The sequence below is a fragment of the Protopterus annectens genome, chromosome 12.part0 (genome assembly GCF_019279795.1).
Source record: "Protopterus annectens isolate FY-2018-M chromosome 12.part0, PAN1.0, whole genome shotgun sequence".
NCBI lineage: Eukaryota > Metazoa > Chordata > Ceratodontiformes > Protopteridae > Protopterus > Protopterus annectens.
This window is the reverse complement of record NC_056746.1, coordinates 1,292,406,916-1,292,431,774: the sequence shown is the minus strand read 5'-3', so window position 1 is coordinate 1,292,431,774 and position 24,859 is coordinate 1,292,406,916. Positions and strand designations below refer to the sequence as shown.

Sequence of the window (24,859 nt, the reverse complement as noted above, 5' to 3'; positions counted from 1 at the left end):
ACCTTATTGAGATCTCTACATCAAAGTGGCTAAGCACTTTCACGCTATTCATCAACGGGCATCATCAGTCACCATTTCCGTAAAATCACTTTCTTTTATATCAAAATGGATACAACAATTAAACTAATTACAGCTTAGACAATAGATGTCTACTAATCTAATCTAACTATACTTAAAATACATCAATTATTATTACAATTAAATAAATATAAATCTCACCACTGTAGCAAAAAAAATAGTAAAAACGTATTTAATCATACATTCATTGGTCTCTGTTTAAGCAAGGCTGCTATTGAAATCGCAGCATTTTGGTATAAAAGGAAGTGATTTTACAGAAATGGTGAATCTGATGATGTGACTATGATCTGATGAATCCTGGCACCAGACAAGCAACTAACCATCACTCTTGCCTGCTCAGCCTGGTAAGAGGCACAAATGTATGCCTTACAATGGAGTCGCATATAATAAGATATGAATCAGGGATTTTGTGGCCCTCCCTCTGGGAACCATCCATAGTTTCCTTGTGGACTAGTCTGCCAGTCTAGTCGGGGGGGGGGGGAAACTTTGTTCCATCTCAAAATATGGCAGGTCCTCATGCAGGACGGATGGATCAAGGAAATAATATCCAGAGGCTGCACAGTTCTGTTCATATCCTCCACATCTTCACTCCTTCCTTCTCCCAGATGTCATATATTATCTGAAGGAAGCAGCCACAGATGACTTTGCAATTCTTGTCCAAAAAAGCAATCTGAGATGTCCCACCAGACTAGAGGGGATCCGGGACAAAAGACCTCAGTCTTTTTCTGGACCTAAGTGCCCTAAACATCTATCTGCAGAAAAAAACAGATCTAGATGGTCAGACGATCTTTCCCTGTGTGTAAGAATCAAACTGGATAGGTTGCTCTCCTGGATGCCTATCTGCACATAAAAATTGCCAAGACATTTAGGAAGAGTTTGCACATCAGGAGGTCACCTGTCTGCCAGTTCAGAACCCTGCAATTATATATATATATATATATATATATATATATATATATATATATATATATATATATATATATATATATATATATATATATATATAATATATATACATACATACATACATACATAAACATGTAGCAATGTATCATTCATTCATGCTGTATAATTTGTGCTGTAAAGTTCAGCTTAGACTTTTGTCTTTCTGTTATTGTATCATAAGTGAGTATTTGAGCACAAGTTTGTAAGCATGCACACCTGTAATAGCAATTACCTGGGACTAGAAATACCCATCATTTTTTACAGGCAGGTCATTTGTTATGAGAAAAAAAATTAAATGTTAATATATTTTTGCTTAAGTTCATCTAGACTGCATATGCATGACACTATCCCACCAAGCCAATGAGAAGGAACATCAGGTGTGAAGTATTCCACTTCTTAGCCAGAGGAGAACAATTTAATGTACTTTATAATATTTCAAGCAATAATCTTTGTAAAATTCAGCATAGCATGTCTAGTGCTAAATTAGCATTGTTTAAATATGTTGAGCACTAGAATATGATATGGATTTTGGAATTAAAGGACAGCAACTTGTGTCTGACAGACAATACTTCTCTCCTTCAACTCAACATTTACGTTGCCAGTTAAAGACCAAGCATAACCTATTTAGTTTCCAGCACTTCCGTTCTTTGTCTAAGGTAGTAGGCTCTCCTTTTTGATTTGAAAGGAGAATCACTGATCACTATGGAAAAAAGAAACATCTGCCAAAATAGAAAAGCATGTCATTGTGGCTCCCTGTGCCATTCCAATTCAGGGTTGCAGCAAATCTAAAATATTACAACTCACTTATAGTGATATGTGGGTATTTCTACTCCATGTGAATGCATGGTCAATATCCTTTTTCAATTTCTGACCATAGCTGGCCTTAAATCGAAAATGGTTTGTTGTTGAGAAATGTATATTTATAATGACTTTAGAATCACCAGTGTTGCATGTTAAGGTAAAATCATGATTTTAGTTGAGTTAGAAAATCTTAGTTCCCAAATTCAAAAACAGTCTAAGTAAGTCATAATTGTGGGTCTTTGAGATTTTACTGGGGCCATCTTCTGCCAATGTGAAAAAAAAAAAAAAAAAAATTGTGAGAAAAGATTAATCCCAGTCCCGCATCCTTAATGGTCTTTCTGGAGTTACTATAAAGATGATCATTGCAAATGCAGAGATGTTACCTACTTTGTTAAGGTTAAAGGTATGCAAGTCTTGCATTGTATGGTGGTAGAGTGGGAACACATTGCAGATGTAAGAAGATGGTCAGGATGGTTTGAAAGAAACAAAATTACATCTATTATCTGTGAATGCTGTTCATCTGATTCCCCATCAGAATGATGGAAATGTGACCTCACTGAACATGAAGACAAAACAGAGATAAAATCCACAATGAAAGCAGCCAGAAAGCACAAACACATACACGCACACACACACACAAGCACACACACACACACACACACACACACACACACACACACACACACACACACACACACACACACACACACACACACACACACACACATGACAGTGCATGTGTGAACATGCAGAAACATGCACAGACACATGAAAACACAAGTCTCTCACACACACACATACAGGTATGTACACAGATACACATAAGCACATGTAGGCATATACACAGACACACACACACACACATATATACATGTGTGCATGCAGGAATATACACAGACACACAAACACAGACACATACACATGCACATGTGTGAGCACATGTGAGCATGCGGACACACACTGATACACAGAAAGACACATATACACATGTAGGCATGTACACCGACACACATACACACAGAAAATTAGACCCACTCTATACAATTTCCCTAGTAGTATTCAGAGGGAACACTATCTCCATACATATCCCAAAGTGTTTGCCACCATTTTCACTAACATTTACTATCACTGATGCATGTAATGTTAAGAAGTACTTGGACTCCTGAGCCACTGGCATATTAAACACACTTATGGTGCAAAAAAATGCCCCCACTGACTCTACTGTAACCTGAACACACTTATGGTGCAACAAAATGCCCCCACTGATTCTACTGTAACCTAAACACACTTATAGTGCAACAAAATGCCCCCACTATTTCTACTGTAACCTAAACACACTTACAGTGCAATAAATGCCCCCACTGATTCTACTATAATCTAAACACACTTATGGTGCAACAAAATGCCCCCACTGATTCAACTGTAACCTAAGCACACTTATAGTGCAACAAAATGTCCCCACTGATTTTACTGTAACCTAAACAGAGTTATGGTGCAATAAATGCCCCCACTGATACTACTGCAACCTAAACACACTTATGGTGCAATAAATGCCCTCACTTATTTTACTGTAATCTGAACACACTTATGTTGCAACAAATGCCCCCACTGATTATAATGTAACCCAAAGACACTTATGGTACAAAAAAATACCCTCACTGATTATAATGTAACCCAAAGACACTTATGGTGCAAAAAAATATCCCCACTGATTATAATGTAACCCAAAGACACTTATGGTTCAACAAAATGCCCCCACTGATTCTGCTGTAACCTAAACAGACTTATGGTGCAACAAAATGCCTCCACTGATTCTACTGTAACCTAAACACACATAGTGCAACAAAATGCCCCCCCACTGATTCTATTGTAACCTAAACAACCTTATAGTTTAATAAATGCCCCGACTGATTTTACTATAACCTAAACACACTTATGGTGCAACAAAATGTCCCCACTGATTCTACTGTAACCTAAACACACTTATAGTGCAACAAAATGTCCCCACTGATTCTAGTGTAACCTAAACACACTTATAGTTTAACAAAATGCCCCCACTGATTCTACTGTAACCTAGACACACTTATAGTGCAACAAAATGCCCCCACTGAGTTTACTGTAACCTAAACACACTTATGGTTCGATAAATGCCCCCACTGATTCTACTATAACCTAAACACACTTATGGTGCAACAAAATGCCCCCACTGTTTCCACTGTAACCTAAACACACTTATAATGCAACAAAATGCCCCCACTGATTCTACTGTAACCTAAATATGCTTATGATGCAACAAAATACCCCCAGTGCTTCTACTGTAACTTAAACACACTTATAATGCAACAAAATGCTCCCACTGATTCTACTGTAACCTGAACACACTTATGGTGCAACAAAATGTCCCCACTGAATCTTTGTTTGTCTTTCGGCTTTTCCCAGTTAGGGGTCGCCACAGTGAAAGTCCGGTCCGCTCATGATTGGCAGTTGATTTTTACGGTGCCGAGTTGCCAGCCCGATGCCCAACCTTCAACAAAGGCACACCCATTCACTCTCGCACCTACCTGCTTGTCTTTAGCATTTTTTGACCACGGGGAGGACATGCAGACTCCACACAGAAGGCACTCCAGCCGAGAATCAAATGGGAGAACCTCTTGCTGTGAGGTGACAACGCTAACCTCTGCTCCACCGCGGCCTGTAACTTAAATACACTTATAGTGCAACAAAATGTACCCACTGATTTTACTCTAAACTAAACAAAGTTATGGTGCAATAAATGCCCCCACTGATTCTACTGCAACCTAAACAAACTTATGGTGCATTAAATGTCCCCACTTATTCTACTGTAATCTGGACACACTTATGGTGCAATAAATGCCCCCACTGATTATAATGTAACCCGAAGACACTTATGGTGCAACAAAATACTCCCACTGATTCTGCTGTAACCTAAACAGACCTATAGTGCAACAAAATACCCCACTGATTGTATTGTACAGTTTCATAATTGCATCTATTTACATAACAAAATGCCAGGGATGAGACATATTATTCAAATCTATATCAGAATGCTAGTCCAGTATTATTTTGTTTTTCAGTTTGGCATTTCAGGAGTAGGATTTTAAGAAGTATTATTGGTAGGAGTTGCAAACTCTAGCCAGTAATATCACAGTAAAGTTTTGAAAGGATGCAGATCTTGTAATCATAGCATTAATTAGCATATGGAACATGTTAGACAGAAATAACTTTGATATAACATTTGGTTCTACATTTAATAGTCTAGGGTGCCCAGATATGTCAAATAAGCTCTGGAAAGGTACTTATTTCTTTTTATGCCTCATATACATTTTGTGAAAAAACTTTTGCTATTGAAGGCTTGTGAGGTTTAGGTAGATAAATGTGTACCTTTCTGTTCTGAAGTACATAGAGTAAGAACTAAAAGTCCTGGATCAGCTGGTAAACTCCCCTACCAGAGGCCACAACATATTGGACCTGGTCATCACCAACATGGGCGACAGGTGTTCCGTACCAGAGGTCAACCCATCACTGGTTAGATCAGACCATAAACTAATCACCCTGGATGTCCACACCCCACCACCACCCACAACCAAGGAAACCACAGTGAAAAACTTTTCTAAAGCAAACTTCACCTTACTTAAGTCAGAGGTGGTAAGTTTCACAGCCCCCATGCTAAAGGACAACACTGCCCAAGATGCAGAATCCTTTACAATTGCACTCTATGAGCACCTACAAGGATGAATGGATCCCTAGCAAAACCAAGACTCACTCCCCCATGAGAAGGAAACCAGTCTGGTGGACCCCTGCCATAAACAGGTTATACAACAGAAGGAGGAAACTAGTTCAGAAAAAAAGCAAATCCCAAGAAGGGAAGACATCCCTGATCAGTATCAGTAAGAAACTAAGGTCCCTCATAAAATCATCCAAGGTTAACTTCGAAAGAAAAATAGCCAAGGATTCAAAAGATAACCACAAAGCCTTCTTTAGCTATGTCAAGAATCTAAGTGGCAACTCACAGATATGCTCTGAGCTAGTGCAAAATAGCACAAAATATACTGAACCTACTGATATTGCCAACATCCTGGCAGATAGATTCAGGGCAAACTTCACCTCCCTCTCACCTTCCAAAGGGCCCACAACAATACTGGAAAAGTGTAGTGTCCTGGAAATCACAGAAGCACAGGTGAAAACAGCCCTTTCAAAAGCCAAAAACACAGCATCAGTGTGGCCAGATGGTGTCCCAGGCTGCGTCTTGCACGAACTACAGAACGAACTAACCCCCCACCTAAACACACTGTTCAACCTCAGCCTCTCTACAGGCTATGTGCCCATAGAATGGTGCACAGCAACGGTTATTCTGTTCCACAAAGGAGGGGCCACAACTGAACCTGGTAACTATTGCCCCATAAGCCTGACTAGCCTGGTCTGCAAGGCTATGGAGCGAATCATCATGGAACTCATTAACAAAGACATTGGGAACCTCCAAACACTTGACCCGACCCAGTTCGGCTTTGTTAAGGGCAGATCATGCCTACTAAACCTGGTTGACTTCTTTGAGACAGTCACCAAGGCCATAGATGAGGGAAAGGTGGTTCACACAGCCTACCTTGATCTCACCAAGGCGTTCAACACCATTCCTCACTTGGGTATTATAGAAAAACTCACCAGCCTGAACATAAACCCCTACATCACAAGATGGGTTGCCAAGTGGCTTACAGACAGAACTCACACAGTAAGAATAGCGGGTTCCAGATCTGACTCTAAACCAGTCACAAGTGGTGTCCCGCAAGGCTCGGTCCTGGGACCCATACTGTTCGGCATATATTTCTCAGAAGTACAGGCAAACACAGGAGGACTATGGCTAACCAAGTTCACTGATGACTGTAAACTGGGAGCCATAATTAACTCTCTGGCTGACATGGACATCCTTCAAAAAGACCTTACTGAGACAGACACCTGGTGTCAAAGTCATGGTCTCAAGCTAAATGCCAAAAAATGCATAGTCATCCCATTTGGGAAAAACAAAACACCAACGAATTACCACATAGGCAGCAGCCCCCTTAATACAGAAGAGGTAATAAGAGATCTGGGGACCCAGGTAGATAGTAATCTCTCCTTTGACAATTATATTGCCAAAGTAGTTAGGAAACCCTTCTATGTGGCCCATCTAATTACTAAAGGGTTCGCATCTAGAAATAAAGAGGTTATAGTGCCCCTCTACTCATCACTCATCAGACTCATCATAGACTACAACACCCCATTTGGGATGTACCTCACAAGACACTTCCAACAGCTAGAAAGACCACAAAAGCACCCCACCAAGAGGATTACTGGCCTCAAATAAATGTCCTATGCAGCCCGACTGAAAAAAACCCGGCTGTACTCAGTGGCATATCGCTTACTCAGAGGTGATCTCTGCCTGACTTACAAAGCCATGTCCAACTCAGAATTGATGGACATGCTCCACCTAAAGAAATCCAAGTCACTGTGAGCCACGTGCTCTAGTGAATTAAACCTCTCCACAACAATAAATAGAACATGCTGGAGGGATAGATTCCTGTCACAGAGACTCCCCATGCTTTGGAACAAAATTTCTAACTACATTAAGCAGAGCCCCTCATTAACACTCTTCAAGAGAAGCCATGACGAGTGGATGGGTAAAAGAAAATACACCACTGGGATCACTTCATTGGCTCTGCTTGACAGAGGCTCAGTTAATTAATCAATGGGGCGGCAAAAGCCGACACATTCTGGCTAGGCTTATAAATGCCCTCGGGCAGATAGCCTAGTACCTACCTATGAACCTATGAACATAATCACTCCCATTACCCCTGCTGACTCATTTGGCACTCAGGTTTTCTAGCCAGATAATGGCCACCAGAGCTGCAGACAGGGCTCTGCTCCTCTGCATTATGGAATTAGCTTAAACCTTACCACCATTTTTTTATATGTTGTGCAAGAAATAGTATGAAATCTCCTTTTAGATATAAAAATTTAGTTGGTATGAAAAAAAGATAGCTATTGTATGAAATACATGAAGTACATGGTTACCCAATAAGGTTTGCTTCAAAATGCTGCAAGCTGCCAAAAGATCTAAGAGCATGCTCACCAGGCTAAATGCATACTCATATCATTGGTGGTGACCACTGTTTTTGTGTTTTATCCTCAGTAAGTTCATTTAGGTGTCCTATTTAATTTCATCTTTCATCATGGAAGATCATTTCATGGTACTATATATGATCTTTGAGATGAGAAATTCACAATATCAGTACCTTGATACACAGGGGTCCCATAATTTGGAAGTTGGAACTGACGGCCAGAAAAAAAAAGCTACGTTATGGCTTTCACATTCAACCTGAAAAATCTACTGAAACCCATAGGAGATGGTTTGAAACTTGTCATCAAGAAGGGGAAATATTTGTGGTAGATGACAGCCCTGCAGGTTTGGATGTTGGGTTTCTGTACATTTTTTTTTAACTGGGAAGAGTAGATTAATCATGACATTTATAATTTATGTAATTTTTACATAATTTGTTCCAGTGTTCCAGTATTATTAGCAGTGATAGTTTTGATGTTAGAGGAAGAGCATATAAAGTCCAGGGGCACTTCAATTGTTGTTCTTGTAATGTTTATTTCACTCAGTGCTTAACTTGTCCAGCTTACTATGTAAGTAAAACCTCTAGAAAAATTAAAAAGAGTGTTTATATGAACATTTGCTGGATATTAAAAAGAAAAAACTTATCAATGCCTTGTTTATTTTAGATTTTGAGTTACATAAATTTGATTTTTTTAATTATCGAACAAGTAAACAAATGGATTATTAATGAACACTTAAAAGCCTCTGAGTTATGATGGCAACTTAAATTAAATGACACTAATTTTCCTGGCTTAAATGGACCACATTTTATCAATTCTATTTTAAAATTAAGACATTTTGATGCATCTTAAATTTTATTGGTTATTTTTAAGTCATGTGTTGCTGGCAATTACATATTTAAATGTGTTGTTTGTATGTTGCAGTCAGTTTTAAGAAAGTTACGAAAGTACTAGGAACAAAAGTGCTAAACCGGTTCTAAAAAATCTTTAAGTGGCTGTGAGCTGGGATTTATCTTTTTTCTGTTTTTAAAGTTCACTTGGAAGTGTGTTACTAGTTTGTTTTCCTTGGTTCTCAGTTGTTGATTGTTACCTTTGATGTCAAATTAAAGAAAAGGACAATTTTCATGCATTGTTGGTGGTGGTGCTGTAATGTTTAAAGATGGGAGTGGAAGTAGGCGGCGTATGTTTACAAGTGTGGCACACTTTGCCAGATTCATTTTCCACCTCCATGTGTGGTAGCGTCGATGGGCATTAACCTTTTCAGCTGGGCTGATGCAGAAGAGAGTGGATCAAATGAAAATGAACTTTGCAATTTTCAAATAATGACCAAATGTGATGCAGTTTAGCTTCAGTGCAAAGAATTCCAAACATAACAAATATCAGTGACAAAAAAAAGGGATCAATTACATTCAGTGGTGATGAGCAGTGAAGGTGGAAAGGAACCTAGGCATAATTGTAGGAGATAATCTAAGAATGGGCATTCATTTAAGAGTGGGCAGACAACATGTGAAAATGATATAAAGAAAACTTGGTAAATCATGTATGCAAGGTGACAAATATTGCAAGTAAAAAGCAGGAAGTTGTTGTCCCTCTGCAGGGAGAGCTTGTGAGGCCACACCTGAAATACCAGGTACAGCTCTTTGTATCTCACTTCTACAAGGCTACTGATAGAATAGAAGATGTGCAGAGAACGGAAATAAACACCATACAAGGCTGGCAAAAGAAGAACAGAAACTATGTAAGAATAACTAAGAAGTTAAGAAGAAAGAGATAGCCTGCTGATTTATCTGAAATATTTAATTACAGAAGAAAAAAATATGTTCACAGAGAGCAGTAACCATGAGAGAAAATATTAAAAACGAAAGCATCATACATAGAAACTAGAACGTATATGGTTAGGGATGATGAGAGGAAGTATTTACACTCAGAGTGGGTTGCAACTCGGCTGAATAATCTTTGTGTGCAGGTTGTGGGTTGAAAAGCAGTTACTGAAATTAATAGTATAGAGCGTGATATAAAGTATACTGGGATGGTGACAGAAACAGGGTTTTTTGTCAGAATATGTTTGTAACCATAGACAGCAGTGTGCTAAACTGGGTGGTATTACTACCTTGCAGATCCAGGAGTTATTTCTGACCTTCTGCATCTCTTGTGGTGTAGTTTACATGTTCCCTGCCTGTATGCAACTTTTCCTAGGGACTGTAGTTTCCTCACATCCTTCACCCTTTCCAAACATAAAGTGCTAACTACACTGAAAAAAAATTCTTGAGCTTTATTTTTGTTTTCTTCTAGGATCCCCCCCCCCCCGGAGAAGTTTGATTTCAATTTAAAAATTAAATAACTAAATACTGCTAAAAGCTGACATTTGAGGTGGGCCAACCAGTTTTTATTTGCTGGTAATTTGTATATTTCTAAGAAAACAGATAGGGAATTGTGTTACGCTTCAAAATTGTAACATAGGTACATAGCATCATGGTGAGCAGTATTAAGGGGAAAAAGGGTTACTTGGGGCTCACTGTCGTCAGTGAGAGAGTAAAATGGTGCACTGAGACAACAAACGGATTTTTGTCTGCTGTGAGAAGCACCTTTTTTAGCACTTCCTGGTTAATGTTCCCTTCTTCACTTGGTGCAAACAACCATGATTTAATCCTATCAATTCAGATCATAGCCAGTATTTTCAGAACTGTGGGCTAGCTTTCAGAATGTAACTCCCCCCCCGCCCTCCACACAGGTGTCATTCACTCAACCTTGGACATTGCATGTTTGTAAAAACATCATTTGTACAATCTTTTGGAAGAGTAGGATACAACAAAATATATAACCATAAGCATGCCAATTTTTGTTATAAATGTAAATTCTAGATACCTCATAGCATAAAAGAAACCGTTTTTCAAAAGAATATATTGTGGTGCATATGATATGTGCTTGGCAAGACACATGCATCCAGTGACCTGTATTGCTGGCCAGGGAGAGTAGGTCTGATTTGTAATGTTAAATTACTTGAGTCATGCTCACTGCATGCAGCTCAGCATGTGCCATAGCATTACAAGCAGCTCCCTACTTACACTCTTGTTACCAGAGGTAGGATCTTTCACATATACACCTTGAGATGGTTTACGTACGGGATCATTTTTCTTGTTGTTATCTTCCTCTCCTGACGATGGTTTAGATCGCTTAGATTTTGCACATCCCATTTTTTTCTAGGAGGAGAAAAGAAAGGAGAATCAGTTTTGCTAGCATCTAAAATTCTTGCATAAAGATAACATTCTGTTTTTTTAAGTACAAAGCATGATGAATTTACTGTTTCTCAGCAAAATAGCAAACTCGTACATAATTAAGCCAGTAACATACCAGATTACATGTTGTCCTTGATATATTGTGTGTGGTATTACAAATTCTGCTCTTCGACTGGGAACTTGGGGTAAGTGCAATTATTAACAATACGGTAGAACACAAAGGCATAATGCACATTAGTTTGCCATATATTGGACAATAAGTAGAAGCCTATAACTCTGCTACCAACTTTCTGTTGTTGTAATAGTTTATGTGAAATATAAAGCTCATGTGAAATTCTTGGGTGTGGGCGTCTAATGATAAATTCATACACACAGACACACATACACACAGACACACACACACACACACACACACACACACACACACACACACACACACACACACACACACACACACACACACACACACACTTGCACAAAGATGTGCACACAAGGAACCAAACAGTAGATATAATTATATTATTTTACCCCGGAAACACTGTTCATGTTTAATATTTGAGCTGCAATGTGGGTAAAAAATGAAATGAGAGTGAGAGTGAAATAGAGAGGAGAGACAGTATGGAAGATATTTAAACACATGTATACTCTGGTATGGAGTGAGAGTGAAATAGAGAGGAGAGACAGAATGACAGATATTTAAACACATGGATACTCTGGTATGGAGTGAGAGTGAAATAGAGAGGAGAGACAGTATGACAGATATTTAAACACATGGATACTCTGGTATGGAGTGAGAGTGAAATAGAGAGGAGAGACAGAATGACAGATATTTAAACACATGGATACTTTGGTATGGAGTGAGAGTGAAATAGAGAGGAGAGACAGTATGACAGATATTTAAACACATGGATACTCTGGTATGGAGTGAGAGTGAAATAGAGAGGAGAGACAGAATGACAGATATTTAAACACATGGATACTTTGGTATGGAGTGAGAGTGAAATAGAGAGGAGAGACAGTATGACAGATATTTAAACACATGGATACTCTGGTATGGAGTGAGAGTGAAATAGAGAGGAGAGACAGTATGACAGATATTTAAACACATGGATACTCTGGTATGGAGTGAGAGTGAAATAGAGAGGAGAGACAGTATGGCAGATATTTAAACACATGGATATTCTGGTATGGAGTGAGAGTGAAATAGAGAGGAGAGACAGTATGACAGATATTTAAACACATGGATACTCTGGTATGGAGTGAGAGTGAAATAGAGAGGAGAGACAGTATGGCAGATATTTAAACACACGGATACTCTGGTATGGAGTGAGAATGAAATAGAGAGGAGAGACCGAATGACAGATATTTAAACACACGGATACTCTGGTATGGAGTGAGAGTGAAATAGAGAGGAGAGACAGTATGACAGATATTTAAACACACGGATACTCTGGTATGGAGTGAGAGTGAAATAGAGAGGAGAGACAGTATGGCAGATATTTAAACACATGGATACTCTGGTATGGAGTGAGAGTGAAATAGAGAGGAGAGACAGTATGACAGATATTTAAACACATGGATACTCTAGTATGGAGTGAGAGTGAAATAGAGAGGAGAGACAGTATGACAGATATTTAAACACATGGATACTCTGGTATGGAGTGAGAGTGAAATAGAGAGGAGAGACAGTATGGCAGATATTTAAACACATGGATACTCTGGTATGGAGTGAGAGTGAAATAGAGAGGAGAGACAGTATGACAGATATTTAAACACATGGATACTCTGGTATGGAGTGAGAGTGAAATAGAGAGGAGAGACAGAATGACAGATATTTAAACACATGGATACTCTGCTATGGAGTGAGAGTGAAATAGAGAGGAGAGACAGTATGGCAGATATTTAAACACATGGATATTCTGGTATGGAGTGAGAGTGAAATAGAGGGGAGAGACAGTATGACAGATATTTAAACACATGGATACTCTGGTATGGAGTGAGAGTGAAATAGAGAGGAGAGACAGTATGACAGATATTTAAACACATGGATACTCTGGTATGGAGTGAGAGTGAAATAAAGAGGAGAGACAGAATGACAGATATTTAAACACATGGATACTCTGGTATGGAGTGAGAGTGAAATAGAGAGGAGAGACAGTATGACAGATATTTAAACACATGGATACTCTGGTATGGAGTGAGAGTGAAATAGAGAGGAGAGACAGTATGACAGATATTTAAACACATGGATACTCTGGTATGGAGTGAGAGTGAAATAAAGAGGAGAGACAGAATGACAGATATTTAAACACATGGATACTCTGGTATGGAGTGAGAGTGAAATAGAGAGGAGAGACAGAATGACAGATATTTAAACACATGGATGGTATAGAGTGAGAGTGAAATAGAGAGGAGAGACAGTATGACAGATATTTAAACACATGGATACTCTGGTATGGAGTGAGAGTAAAATAGAGAGGAGAGACAGTATGACAGATATTTAAACACATGGATACTCTGGTATGGAGTGAGAGTGAAATAGAGAGGAGAGACAGTATGACAGATATTTAAACACATGGATACTCTGGTACGGAGTGAGAGTGAAATAGAGAGGAGAGACAGTATGACAGATATTTAAACACATGGATACTCTGGTATAGTTCTCAGGGAATATGTTAAACCACAGCCAAAGAACCTGGAAGGCTGGCATTTCAAACTCTCAAAAATACAAAAGGCAGACAATGTGAAACACTGAACATACAAGAAAACATTTATATAATAATAATAATAATTATTATTATTATTAAAATCAATTTTCTATATTAATGAAGTATCAATGCAGTGGTAGGAAAGCTGCCAGCTATAACCCTCATGTCAGAGGTTGCACCCCCTCCCCACTTCTCTACTTCTTTATCATTTTCTGAAGTCACATAACCACAGAGATGCTGAAATACTTAATTTTTTTTTTTTTGCAAAGCAGAGTAATTTATCCCTGAGGATGCGTGCCATGTAGGTCCAGTTTTAAGGCAACAAAGGGGAAGGCTTGTAAAAAAGCTTGCCCACTGTAAAAGGCTGGAATTTAGTTTTAAATTTGCTGTTTTGTTTACCCTTACTATTTTACATGTTGCTGTCTCTCTGCTGTAAACATGACACCTTTGTATAATCTGTACAAAATGGTTATCTGGTACTTCAGATGTACTGCAACCTCTTACCTAAGCAAAGGCTTTTTGGTATCTTTTGATTCATGAAACGGCTCAGGAACATGAAGGCAGCAAGGGCAGGATTCTGAAACATTTACAATCATAACAAGGTACTTCTCCAGGGTAATGATATTTCTAAGATCAAAGGGCGATATTTAAAGTAGGCTTGCACATGAAATATGTTAATGAGGAAATGTGAAAGATGTCACAAACACATATAGCAGTTCAGAAACACCTGAATCTCCAGATGTGGTAGGCCATGTACCTTATTAGGGGCATAACTAAACATAATGGCAGGATACATCACCCTCGGGCACTGGGCATTTCTCCCAATGTAAATGTAGGGATGCATGTATATATGCACCCGTGTGTGTGTGTGTGTGTGTGCACGTGTGTGTGTGTGTGTGTGTGTGTGTGTGTGTGTGTTTGTGTGTGTGTGTGTGTGTGTGTGTGTGTGTGTGTGTGTGTGTGTGTATGTGTGTGTGTCTGTGTATATCTATATCTGTAGCTTACACACACACACACACACACACACACATATATATATATATATATATATATATATATATATATATATATATATATATAAAACACCAAACCAATAGTCCAACACCACTATAATATATACATTATTAGAATTGTAATGAAAACAAAATAAAGTAAAATCCAGATAATACTTTCAGCATCATTTATACCAGCATTCTACATCATGGAGGTATTGAGGCCATAAAATATTGGGTTGCGGAATATGGGAACTACTCAAAAGAACATGATGAATTTTTGTTAAATTTAATGAAGTTAGTGTTGAACAACAATGTGTTTTATTTTGGTAAAGACTGCTACCTGCAGGTAAAGGGTACAGTGATGGGTACTACATTCGCTCCGGTGTACGCTGACCTATTCATGGGGTATTTAGAGTGTAATTTAATTTACAATGTTGAAAATCCATTCAGGGGTAAATTGGTAATTTGGTGATGCTACCTGGACGATTGTTGGGCAGTTTGGTCCGGTTCATTAGTAGACTGGAAATCATTTGTAGAATACCTCAATTTTAATGTATTTGACATTAATTTTGTAGACAGAATAGAAAAGACATCTATTGACTTCTTAGATGTACATATTGAGAAAGCTGATGATGGTACCATCAATACAGGGTTATATAGAAATCCCTTTACTAAAAATTCTATATTAAAAGCAGATAGTTGTCATTCGAGGCATACTATCAGTAATATACCTAAGTCTCATTTTAAGAGGCTACGGTGTATTTGTAACAAGTTTGATAATTATAGGACTGAGGTCAGTAAGATGAGTAAAAGATTTGTCGAATGGTGATATAATAGTCAACACATTAAAAAAGAAGAGATAGCGTTAACATTAAAAAGGGAATTAATACAAAGAGATACCCACAGTCAAGAACAGGTAACTGAACAAGTTAAACCTTGACTAATTACCACATATAGATATATTATTGATAAATATTGGCACATCTTGAAAACGGATGAGTTTTTTGACGAGTGTTTAGATGAACATTGTCTTTATGGATATAAACGGGGGAGAAATATTGGGAAATCTTTGTCTTGGTTTAAAAAGATGAATACAGGTGACAAATGTGAGCAGAATACAATCAGAGGTAGTAACCCTTGTGAAAATTGTACATACTGTTCGGTGATTTTGAAATCAAAATCATTTACACCTACAAATACTTCACAGGTATTTGACATCAGGGAGTTAATTACATGCCATAGTGAATGGATAATTTACATGGCTATATGCCAATGCGGAGCCTTTTATGTAGGGCAGACATCACGTTCATTTAAAAGCAGGGTAGCAGTACATTTAAGTGACATAAGATGTAAATGTACGAGGAGTGCCTTATTTAAACACAAAAGTGAGCATACATCTGCTAATTTTGTATTTGTGGGTATAGAGTCTATATGGAGCACAAATTTGTCAGAAGTTCAAAAACACACTTTTCTAGATAAGAAATAAAGGCTTTGGATTATAAATCTTGGGGCATTGTATAAACCTGGGTTGAATGAACATTTATAAGAATGTATATGTTAAGTGCTTCTGAAATGTGACTATTCATGTTTTTGGTGAGACTTATTTGAGTTTAATAATGGATGAATCCACTCATAATGGCGACACTGAAAACAAAGGGGAATGTATTTAATATGTACTGTTTAATATACGTTGAAAAAGGGAGTTGATTTCACCCTATGTCTTTAAGAATTGGGTATATAAATATATGTATTGCAAGGGACTGTATTATTCTACTGAGGATGTCAGTGGGCGAAACCGGTTTGGAATTTCTTGTTGCTGTGACTGTTTGTCAGCGATGGGCTTTTGTCAGAATTGGCATTTTCCTGAATAAATGATGCTGAAAGTATTACCTGGATTTTACTTTATTTTGTTTTCATTACAATTCTAGTAATGTATATATTATAGTGGTGCTGGACTATTGGTTTGGTGTTTTACATATTGGTACAGTCCGAGCGCACAGAGGGTCTACGTGTACTAGAAGCTTGTTGGGGTTTATATATATATATATATATATATATATATATATATATATATATATATATATACAGGTTTACTATTTAAACCTGGAAGTACGGTTGATCGAACGTCAGTTCTAGGAAAGTACACTATTAAAAGTGCACAATCATGAACTGAAATAGTACAAACTCATAATAATGAATGTACAGTGTGATTCGTTATTATGAGTTTGGCAATGTGTGGTACAGTGAGGATCAAGGAATGTACCCCCTGTCCTCATTGTAGTGTGATCTCGGAGTTGGTATATATAACTTGCAGGGGTGTGGGGTTGAGGGGGGCTTGCCCCCTGGAAAACAGTAAAAAACTTTTGTCATTGACATGAAAGTCTAACAGCAAGTTACTCTGAATAGCCTGGGTGACTGTCGTCACCTAAAGCTGTTTTGAATGATGTCAAATGTGGAAGTCAGACAATGTTTTCAACATTATTTTTAAATGTTGTAAGCAAACAAAGAGGTGTCATTCTTCATTGCAATAGTAAACCTATATATATATATATATATATATATATATATATATATATATATATATATATATATATATATATATACATACACATATACCCATACATATATTTTATATACACACACACACACATACACATATAAGTATATGACACTTAGTATATATATATATATATATATATATGTATGTATCTATATTAGTACGTGTTCGTGTGTGTGCATGTGTGATACACATTGAACACTACAGGTAATGCTCTGTTCATCACATGCTCAATAGATTGTCATCACTGCCAGACAGACACGTCTGTGTAGGATGAACAACTGGAGTCCCATCAAATAGCCCTATATCCTGTACAATGCTGTATCGCATTGTACAAGTTCACAAACATATCCCCTTTAAGTTGAGTGGACTCTGTGTCATGTATAGTAACGCAATCACATTTCTCCCCTTTTTGTATATACATGTATTCCTCTTTTTGTCTGTATGTGCCTATATATATATATATATATATATATTTCAGTCTATCTATATAAAAGGAGAGTGAGAGAGGCAGCAGACAGACAGAAACAGAATTACACATGTGTGCACATCATAATAACCCAAACATTTCTGCTGTTCCATGTTCAAATCTAAAGAATGACCAGCATCAACTCAAAAGCTTCATAATGAGCTCACGTCATTAAACGTATCTCACTCTGCTCTCTCCTGGTGTCACGACCATCTCACAGATCAACAACAAGCTGTGAAATGGCAACATGATCTAGCCTCTCACTTACCTGTCCCTGTTGGTGTTTCACAAGGATCAATCTTAGGTCCTCTTCTCTTTACAATCTTCACCAATAAACTACCCAAAGCAACCAACCTGGCTACCACAATTCAATATGCAGATGACTCATCCCTAATCTGCGCCGCCCCCTCCATGCCACAATTTCTTGAAATAACCCAAAAATCTTTCTCAGACATACAATCCTACCTCTACAAACAACAATTAATACTAACCCCCAAAAAACAAACAAATTATTTTGCCAACAAAAAGCCCATCAACAAAACAACACCCTTCATTATCTACTCAGCCAATAACACTAAAATAGAACCTGGTCCTCAAACCAAACTACTAGGTGCCATCATCGACAGTAACTTGAGGTTTGACAAGTATGTTGCACTAGTCATTAAAAAGACCCATATCAAACTTGGCTCACTCTATAGAGCCAAGCAATTCCTAACCAACTCTACTTGGCAAGCTATTGCTAGAATCCATCTTCTCTCCATCTTACTATATGCTTCTCCAATCTTTACTAACCTCAAAAAAACTGACCTAGCTAGGCTGGAGGCATGCTATAACAAAATTGCCAAATTTGCCACTAGTTGCTTATATAGATCCCACCACCGTACAGCACTTCATCAACTAAATTGGCTAGAATTAGCGAACCTCCTCTCTTTCACTAAATCACATCCGCACATAACATCATTATTAAACCCCAAAACTACCCAGCTCTCAACAATCTCATCCAACCATACTCTTACCTTAGAGCCCTAGGATCCACTGACAAACCCTTAGTAAAGGTCTCGAAATCCAATAACAGCTATAGTGGCTCACTATATTCCTACCAAATCTCCAAAACCTGGAACTCCATTCCCCAGAATATCCTTAGCACCACAAACTCAGCCAAGTTCAAACTACTTCTCAGAAACCACCTAACCTGGGCCTTCACTGAAAATGGGTAATCAGCTCAGTCGGACTATCCCAGTAAACAAATGTTAAATAAAAAAATAAATAAAAACAAATAAAAGTGTACATTCAGGGTACAGCACCTAATATTATCGCGTAGTCTTCTGTCATGTAGATCTTTTATGTTGTCCACGTATGATAGTACTTGTAATGACAGCGCTGGTTCAAGTCTTCCCACTATAGGAAGCATGCTTTACTCATGAGGCACATGGTAATCCAAACCTCTGTTTTTGGAAGCAGCATTCTGTGCACACTAATGATCCATCTCCACAGTAGTGTGCCATGATTTGTAATTGCATTTCATCCGTAATGTAGAAACAGGAGTGCAGCGACCATGAATGCAAGCCTGCTCATGGCACTGCCAATCAGAACCAAAGCACACAGCCACTCCCTGGACAGAACTCTGCTACTGCTTTAAATTGTTTTTTTTTCCCCTTGAATGTTTTAAATATGAGTAGTACACAACAAATACAATATAATTTTTAAAATGTTACAGTAAATGTAAATTAAATAAATGGCAACAACTACTATTACTACTACTACAACAGAAAATACAGCAAAAAGACAAGCTAAAAAGAGATGGAAAAACAGAGGAAAAGCAAAGGAAAACAGTTTTCAAAATGATTATCATAACTCAATACACTAATGCATAATGCAAAAGATACATTTTAAAGTATTTAAAGGAATCATTTATCTAAAGACAAAGCAATGGGTTAATCTAATCAACATGTGCAATATTTTGGATATCTCTTAGTTATTATCATTCTATTTATGTTTAATTTCACATAGATTGGGCCAAAATTTGTCACTGATTATTTCACCTTTAGAAGTAATTATAGTGGTATTAGTCTCTTTATCACAGACGTATGATAAAAATGTTGTAAAACTCTCATTAAGTAGGAAGGGTAACATTTTTTCAGTAGTTGAGGGTATGGCATTTAGCTTTGGATTTTTTGGGGGTTATATGTTTTTATTGCATGCCCACAGGTGGCATCCACACCTAAATACCCATTGTTTTTTCTTTCTCTCCTTACCACATTTATAGTGATTGGACTGTTGTTCTTTCTCTCCTTACCACATTTATAGTGATTGGACTGTTTTTCTTTCTCTCCTTACCACATTTATAGTGATTGGACTGTTGTTCTTTCTCTCCTTACCACATTTATGGTGATTGGATTGTTTTTCTTTCTCTCCTTACCACATTTATAGTGATTGGACTGTTGTTCTTTCTCTCCTTACCACATTTATGGTGATTGGATTGTTTTTCTTTCTCTCCTTACCACAATTATAGTGATTGAACTGTTTTGGCAGAGACTGCGGCACTATAGACATACTGTTCTCATGGTGAAGTTCTCTTATTCAAATGCAAATACTTGAATTAATTTTTCCTTTATTTAGTTATTGGTTCATAGGTAAGTACTAGGCTAGCTGTCTTTGCAGGCCATTTTAAGCCAGCCAATTTCCCTTTTGATGCTGAATTAGCTATCCCATTTGGTGTCAGACTGGCCTTACTCATCCCATGATCAATAATTATATATCAAACTATAGATAATTTGAGGTGTTCCATGCAGGGAATAAAGCATTTAGGAGTTCCCTCCATCCATTATCAGTACAGGAGGCAGTCCTGGGGTACATTTTCTGTTTCCCATCCATAGATCCTAGTTGCTTTTGAATATGGACAGAGATGACATTTGTTTTATTTGGATGAGGAGTCTGTTCCTGAACATCGGTATTCTCTGCGAGATATATCTGCTCCTTCAAACTGTTCTGTTGATGTTATAGAAGAGGTTTAGATCTCTAAACTGAGTATTTCTTATGCCATTTGACTTCCTGATGTGCAGTAAATCCATCAGTATTGGGTCAGAATATGCACTCTATGCCAGACACAGGTCACCTCTTAGCAGTCTGCAGGATATTAAGTATAGTGACAGGGCTTTGAGTCGGTTCATGTAGGACAGATTCGTTAGGACTTTCATCCCTTTAGTAAGGTATTTGTATATGGGCAGCCACAGTGGTGCAGCGGTTAGCATTGTCACCTCACAGCAAGAGGTTCCCTGGTTCGATCCTTGGCTGGGGTGCCTTCTGTGCGGAGTCTGCATGTCCTCCCTGTGGTCATGTGGCTTTTCTCCAGGTGCTCCGGTTTCCTCCCACATCCCAAAGACATGCTGTAGGTGGATTGGACACTTTAAATTGGCCCTAGGTGTGAGTGCGTGTATGTGTGTGCCTTCTGTGGAAGGTTGGGCGCCAGACTGGCAACTCAACACCATAAAAACTCCACTGCCAATCATGAGCGGACAGGTGATCCACTGTGGCGACCCCTAACCGGGAAACGCCGAAAGAAGAAGAAGTAAGGTATTGTATTTGTGTGGGCACTCCAGTTGCTGCATATGTGTGGACATATACTTTCCAGAAGGAGCATTATATTTAATGACTGGCCTAATGAGGGCTAAGTAAAGGGGGCGGTGACAGCCCTAGATCTAGACACAATTCCATTTTTTAAGAGCTGTGCAATGTAGAAGGACTTTCTTACAACAATGGAGGCATGTTGGTTGAAAGTTAGGTCACTGTCCATGTAAATTCCTAAATCCTGAACAGCTGGGTAACTCTTAGGGGGATATTGTCAATGTGGTAGTTTCCCAGGGTAGATGACTTCCCAAAGGATACAGTAATGCATTTTTGGAACCATTTATTTATTTGGGACAAACTTTATTGCAGGATGTCTCAGTCATTTGGGGATTCAATGACTGCTCCTAACTTGCAGTCATTTACAGACTTAGTCATCCAGAACCCTTTGGTATTAGTTTTAACTTCATACAAGTAAATGCCTAATAGGTCCAAAACCCTTTGGTATTAGTTTTAACTTCACACATGTAAATACCAAATAGGTCCAGAACCCTTTGGTATTAGTTTTAACTTCACACAAGTAGATGCCAAATAGGTCCAGAACTCTTTGGTATTAGTTTTAGCTTCACACAAGTAGATGCCAAATAGGTCCAGAACCCTTTGGTATTAGTTTTAACTTCACACAAGTAAATGCCAAATAGGTCCAGAACCCTTTGGTATTAGTTTTAACTTCACACAAGTAAATGCCAAATAGGAGATGGCCGAGCACAGAACCCTGTGGGACTCCATTGATGACTTGGAAGTAAATTTTACTATTTTGATTTCCTGTATCCTATCTATGAAACATTTGGCAATGTAGTGGGTAACACAGGGGTTTATTTCCAGTTTATTTAACTTTTCTACTATGCCTGAGTACAGGAATGTGGCAAAAGCTTTGGGGAGCTTGAGGTAGGGGGTGTGTAATATTTTGTCTTCATCCAGTGCTTTGGTGACCTTTTCAAAAAAGTCTACCATGCTGTGTAAGTGTGACCTTGATATATCCAACCTGAATGGGTCCACTTAAGTTATTAGTTGATTTGCTGATTAATTTATTTCTCAGTAAGTAATTGTGGCACTAAAATTTCCTAAAGGACCCATTTCATTCACAGTCTGGGAGAAGGGCAGTGTAATGGAAAACATCAGGGGTGTATAATATGTGTTGCAATTGACTGTATGTAATAATTTTGACATGTGTAACTATTTATGCATATAACATCAAGTTCTTCACATTGAAACAAGCAAACACTAAAAATAAAAAATATGAAAAGTACACCAATTGAGAAAGAAAAGCAGATACTTTCTTTTTATTATTAAACTAAAAATAAACTAAAAAGAATCAAGGTAACTTCAGATGTGCTTTGTATGAATGGCGGTACTGTTAGGGAAAGGGTTTATCATACGATAATGTATAGGGGTAGAATTAGTTGTAGCGGCAGGGTTAGCGGTAGGGTTAACACATATGAGTAGCATCTCTGGGTCCAGGATGGTTAGAGAGTATGAACTGATAGAAACTCAGAAGTGTGAGAAATGTGCCCAACATATAAAAGAATACACTAGAACAAAGTTCTAGCTTTCATTTTAAGCAATGCAGAAAATCTTAGGAAAATAAAGAGATGAAAGATAGGATCTAGAAGGGGTATGGTTTACTTTAGGGGAAGGGATGGCTCAGACTCCAAGCTTTATGTGTGGGCTTACAGAAGAATGCATTACAACTGACCAGGAGAAAAAGTAATGACAAAGCATTAAGAAAACTTATGGTGTTGGAAAACAGCTAAAGATGATATAAGGAATGGTGGAGATGTGAATAAGAAATCAAAACAAACAAGCAAAAAAGATAATCGTGACTAAACCGTCATATATATATAGCAGTTAAGAAGACAATACATGTGGAGTAGAAGGCATATAAGCAAGGAAAGGAAAGCAAATGAAAGAAAGGAAAAGAAAAGAAAGCAAAGGGAAGGAAATGAAAGGAAAGCAAAGGAAAAGAAAGGAAAGGAAAGGAAAGAAAAGGAAAAGGAAAGAAAGGAAAGGAAAGGAAAAGGAAAAGGAAAGAAAGGAAAGGAAAGGAAAAAGGAAAGAAAGGAAAGGAAAGGAAAAGGAAAAGGAAAGAAAGGAAAGGAAAGGGAAGGAAAGGAAAGGAAAAGAAAGGAAAGAATGGAAAGGAATGGAAAGGAAAGAAAGGAAAAGAAAAGAAAGCAAAGGAAAGGAAAGGAAAGCAAAAGAAAGAAAGGAAATCAAAGGAAAGGAAAGGAAAGAATGGAAAGCAAAGGAAAGGAAATGAAAGGAAAGGAAAGGAAAGAAAAGGAAAAGGAAAGAAAGGAAAGTAAAGGAAAAGGAAAAGGAAAGAAAGGAAAGGAAAGGAAAAGGAAAAGGAAAGAAAGGAAAGCAAAGGAAAGAAAGGAAAGGAAAGGAAAGGAAAAGGAAAGAACGGAAATCAAAGGAAAGAAAAGAAAGCAAAGGAAATGAAAGGAAAGGAAAGGGAAGGAAAGAAAAGGAAAAGAAAGGAAAGAATGGAAAGGAATGGAAAGGAAAGAAAGGAAAAGAAAAGAAAGCAAAGGAAAGGAAAGCAAAGGAAAGAAAGGAAATCAAAGGAAAGGAAAGGAAAGAATGGAAAGGAAAGGAAAGGAAAGGAAAGGAAAGAATGGAAAGGAAAAGAAAGGCAAATAAATTAAAGGAGAGGAAAGGAAAGGAAAGGAAAGAAAGGAAAAGAAAAGAAAGCAAAGGAAAGGAAAGGAAAGGAAATGAAAGGAAAGGAAAAGAAAGGAAAGGAAAGGAAAGGAAAGAAGCTACACATCTGAGGAGGCACATAGGATGCTTAGAGAGATTAAGGCAACTAAATCCATGGTAGAAAATAAATTATCAGTAGTGCTGAAGTAATGGGAAAAAGATTAAAAGGGAAAGACATTTCTTATGATGTATGTTTGAGTCTTAACAAAGATGAGCAACATGCAGAAATGCTAAAATTACTACTTTGTCTTTTGTTTCTATGAAAAATCTAATTGAAAGATTACCAGTCTGTGAGAGGAAGGGAGGGAAGCACATCCTGATGGGGCAGTGGATTCCAGTAGGCAGGTGCAGGAGTTATACAGGTAGAAGAATGGCAAGGCTTTGTGATCAGGTGGGTTACACACTAACATCCTGAAGCACCTGTTCTGGTAAAAATCTCTGACAGAGGTAATTCATAGATTGCTGCAAAGTCAAAAGAAACCAGATAATTTGAAGCAGGCTGCAATGCTTATATTATACAAGAGGGAACCAGCTCTGGGAACTATAAACCTGTTATCTTGACCTTAATGATGGCAGAAGTAAGGAAGCAATGCTCTAGGAAAGATTGTGGCATTTGTAGACTACCACGA

The 24,859-nt window shown here is 37.9% G+C and overlaps 1 protein-coding gene across 2 annotated transcripts in view; it reads right to left on the bottom strand.

Moving 5' to 3' along the window:
- Nucleotides 1–24,859, bottom strand: part of HCK (HCK proto-oncogene, Src family tyrosine kinase) — a 560,445-nt gene that overhangs the window by 348,390 nt on the left and 187,196 nt on the right. Inside the window, exon 3 of one of the 2 annotated variants that reach the window (XM_044090343.1) lies at nucleotides 11,001–11,135. In XM_044090343.1, coding sequence (XP_043946278.1) covers nucleotides 11,001–11,129 — 129 coding nt within the window. In that variant the 5' untranslated portion in view covers nucleotides 11,130–11,135. The remainder of the gene's footprint in view (nucleotides 1–11,000; nucleotides 11,136–24,859) is intronic. The other variant, XM_044090344.1, reaches the window with a different exon arrangement.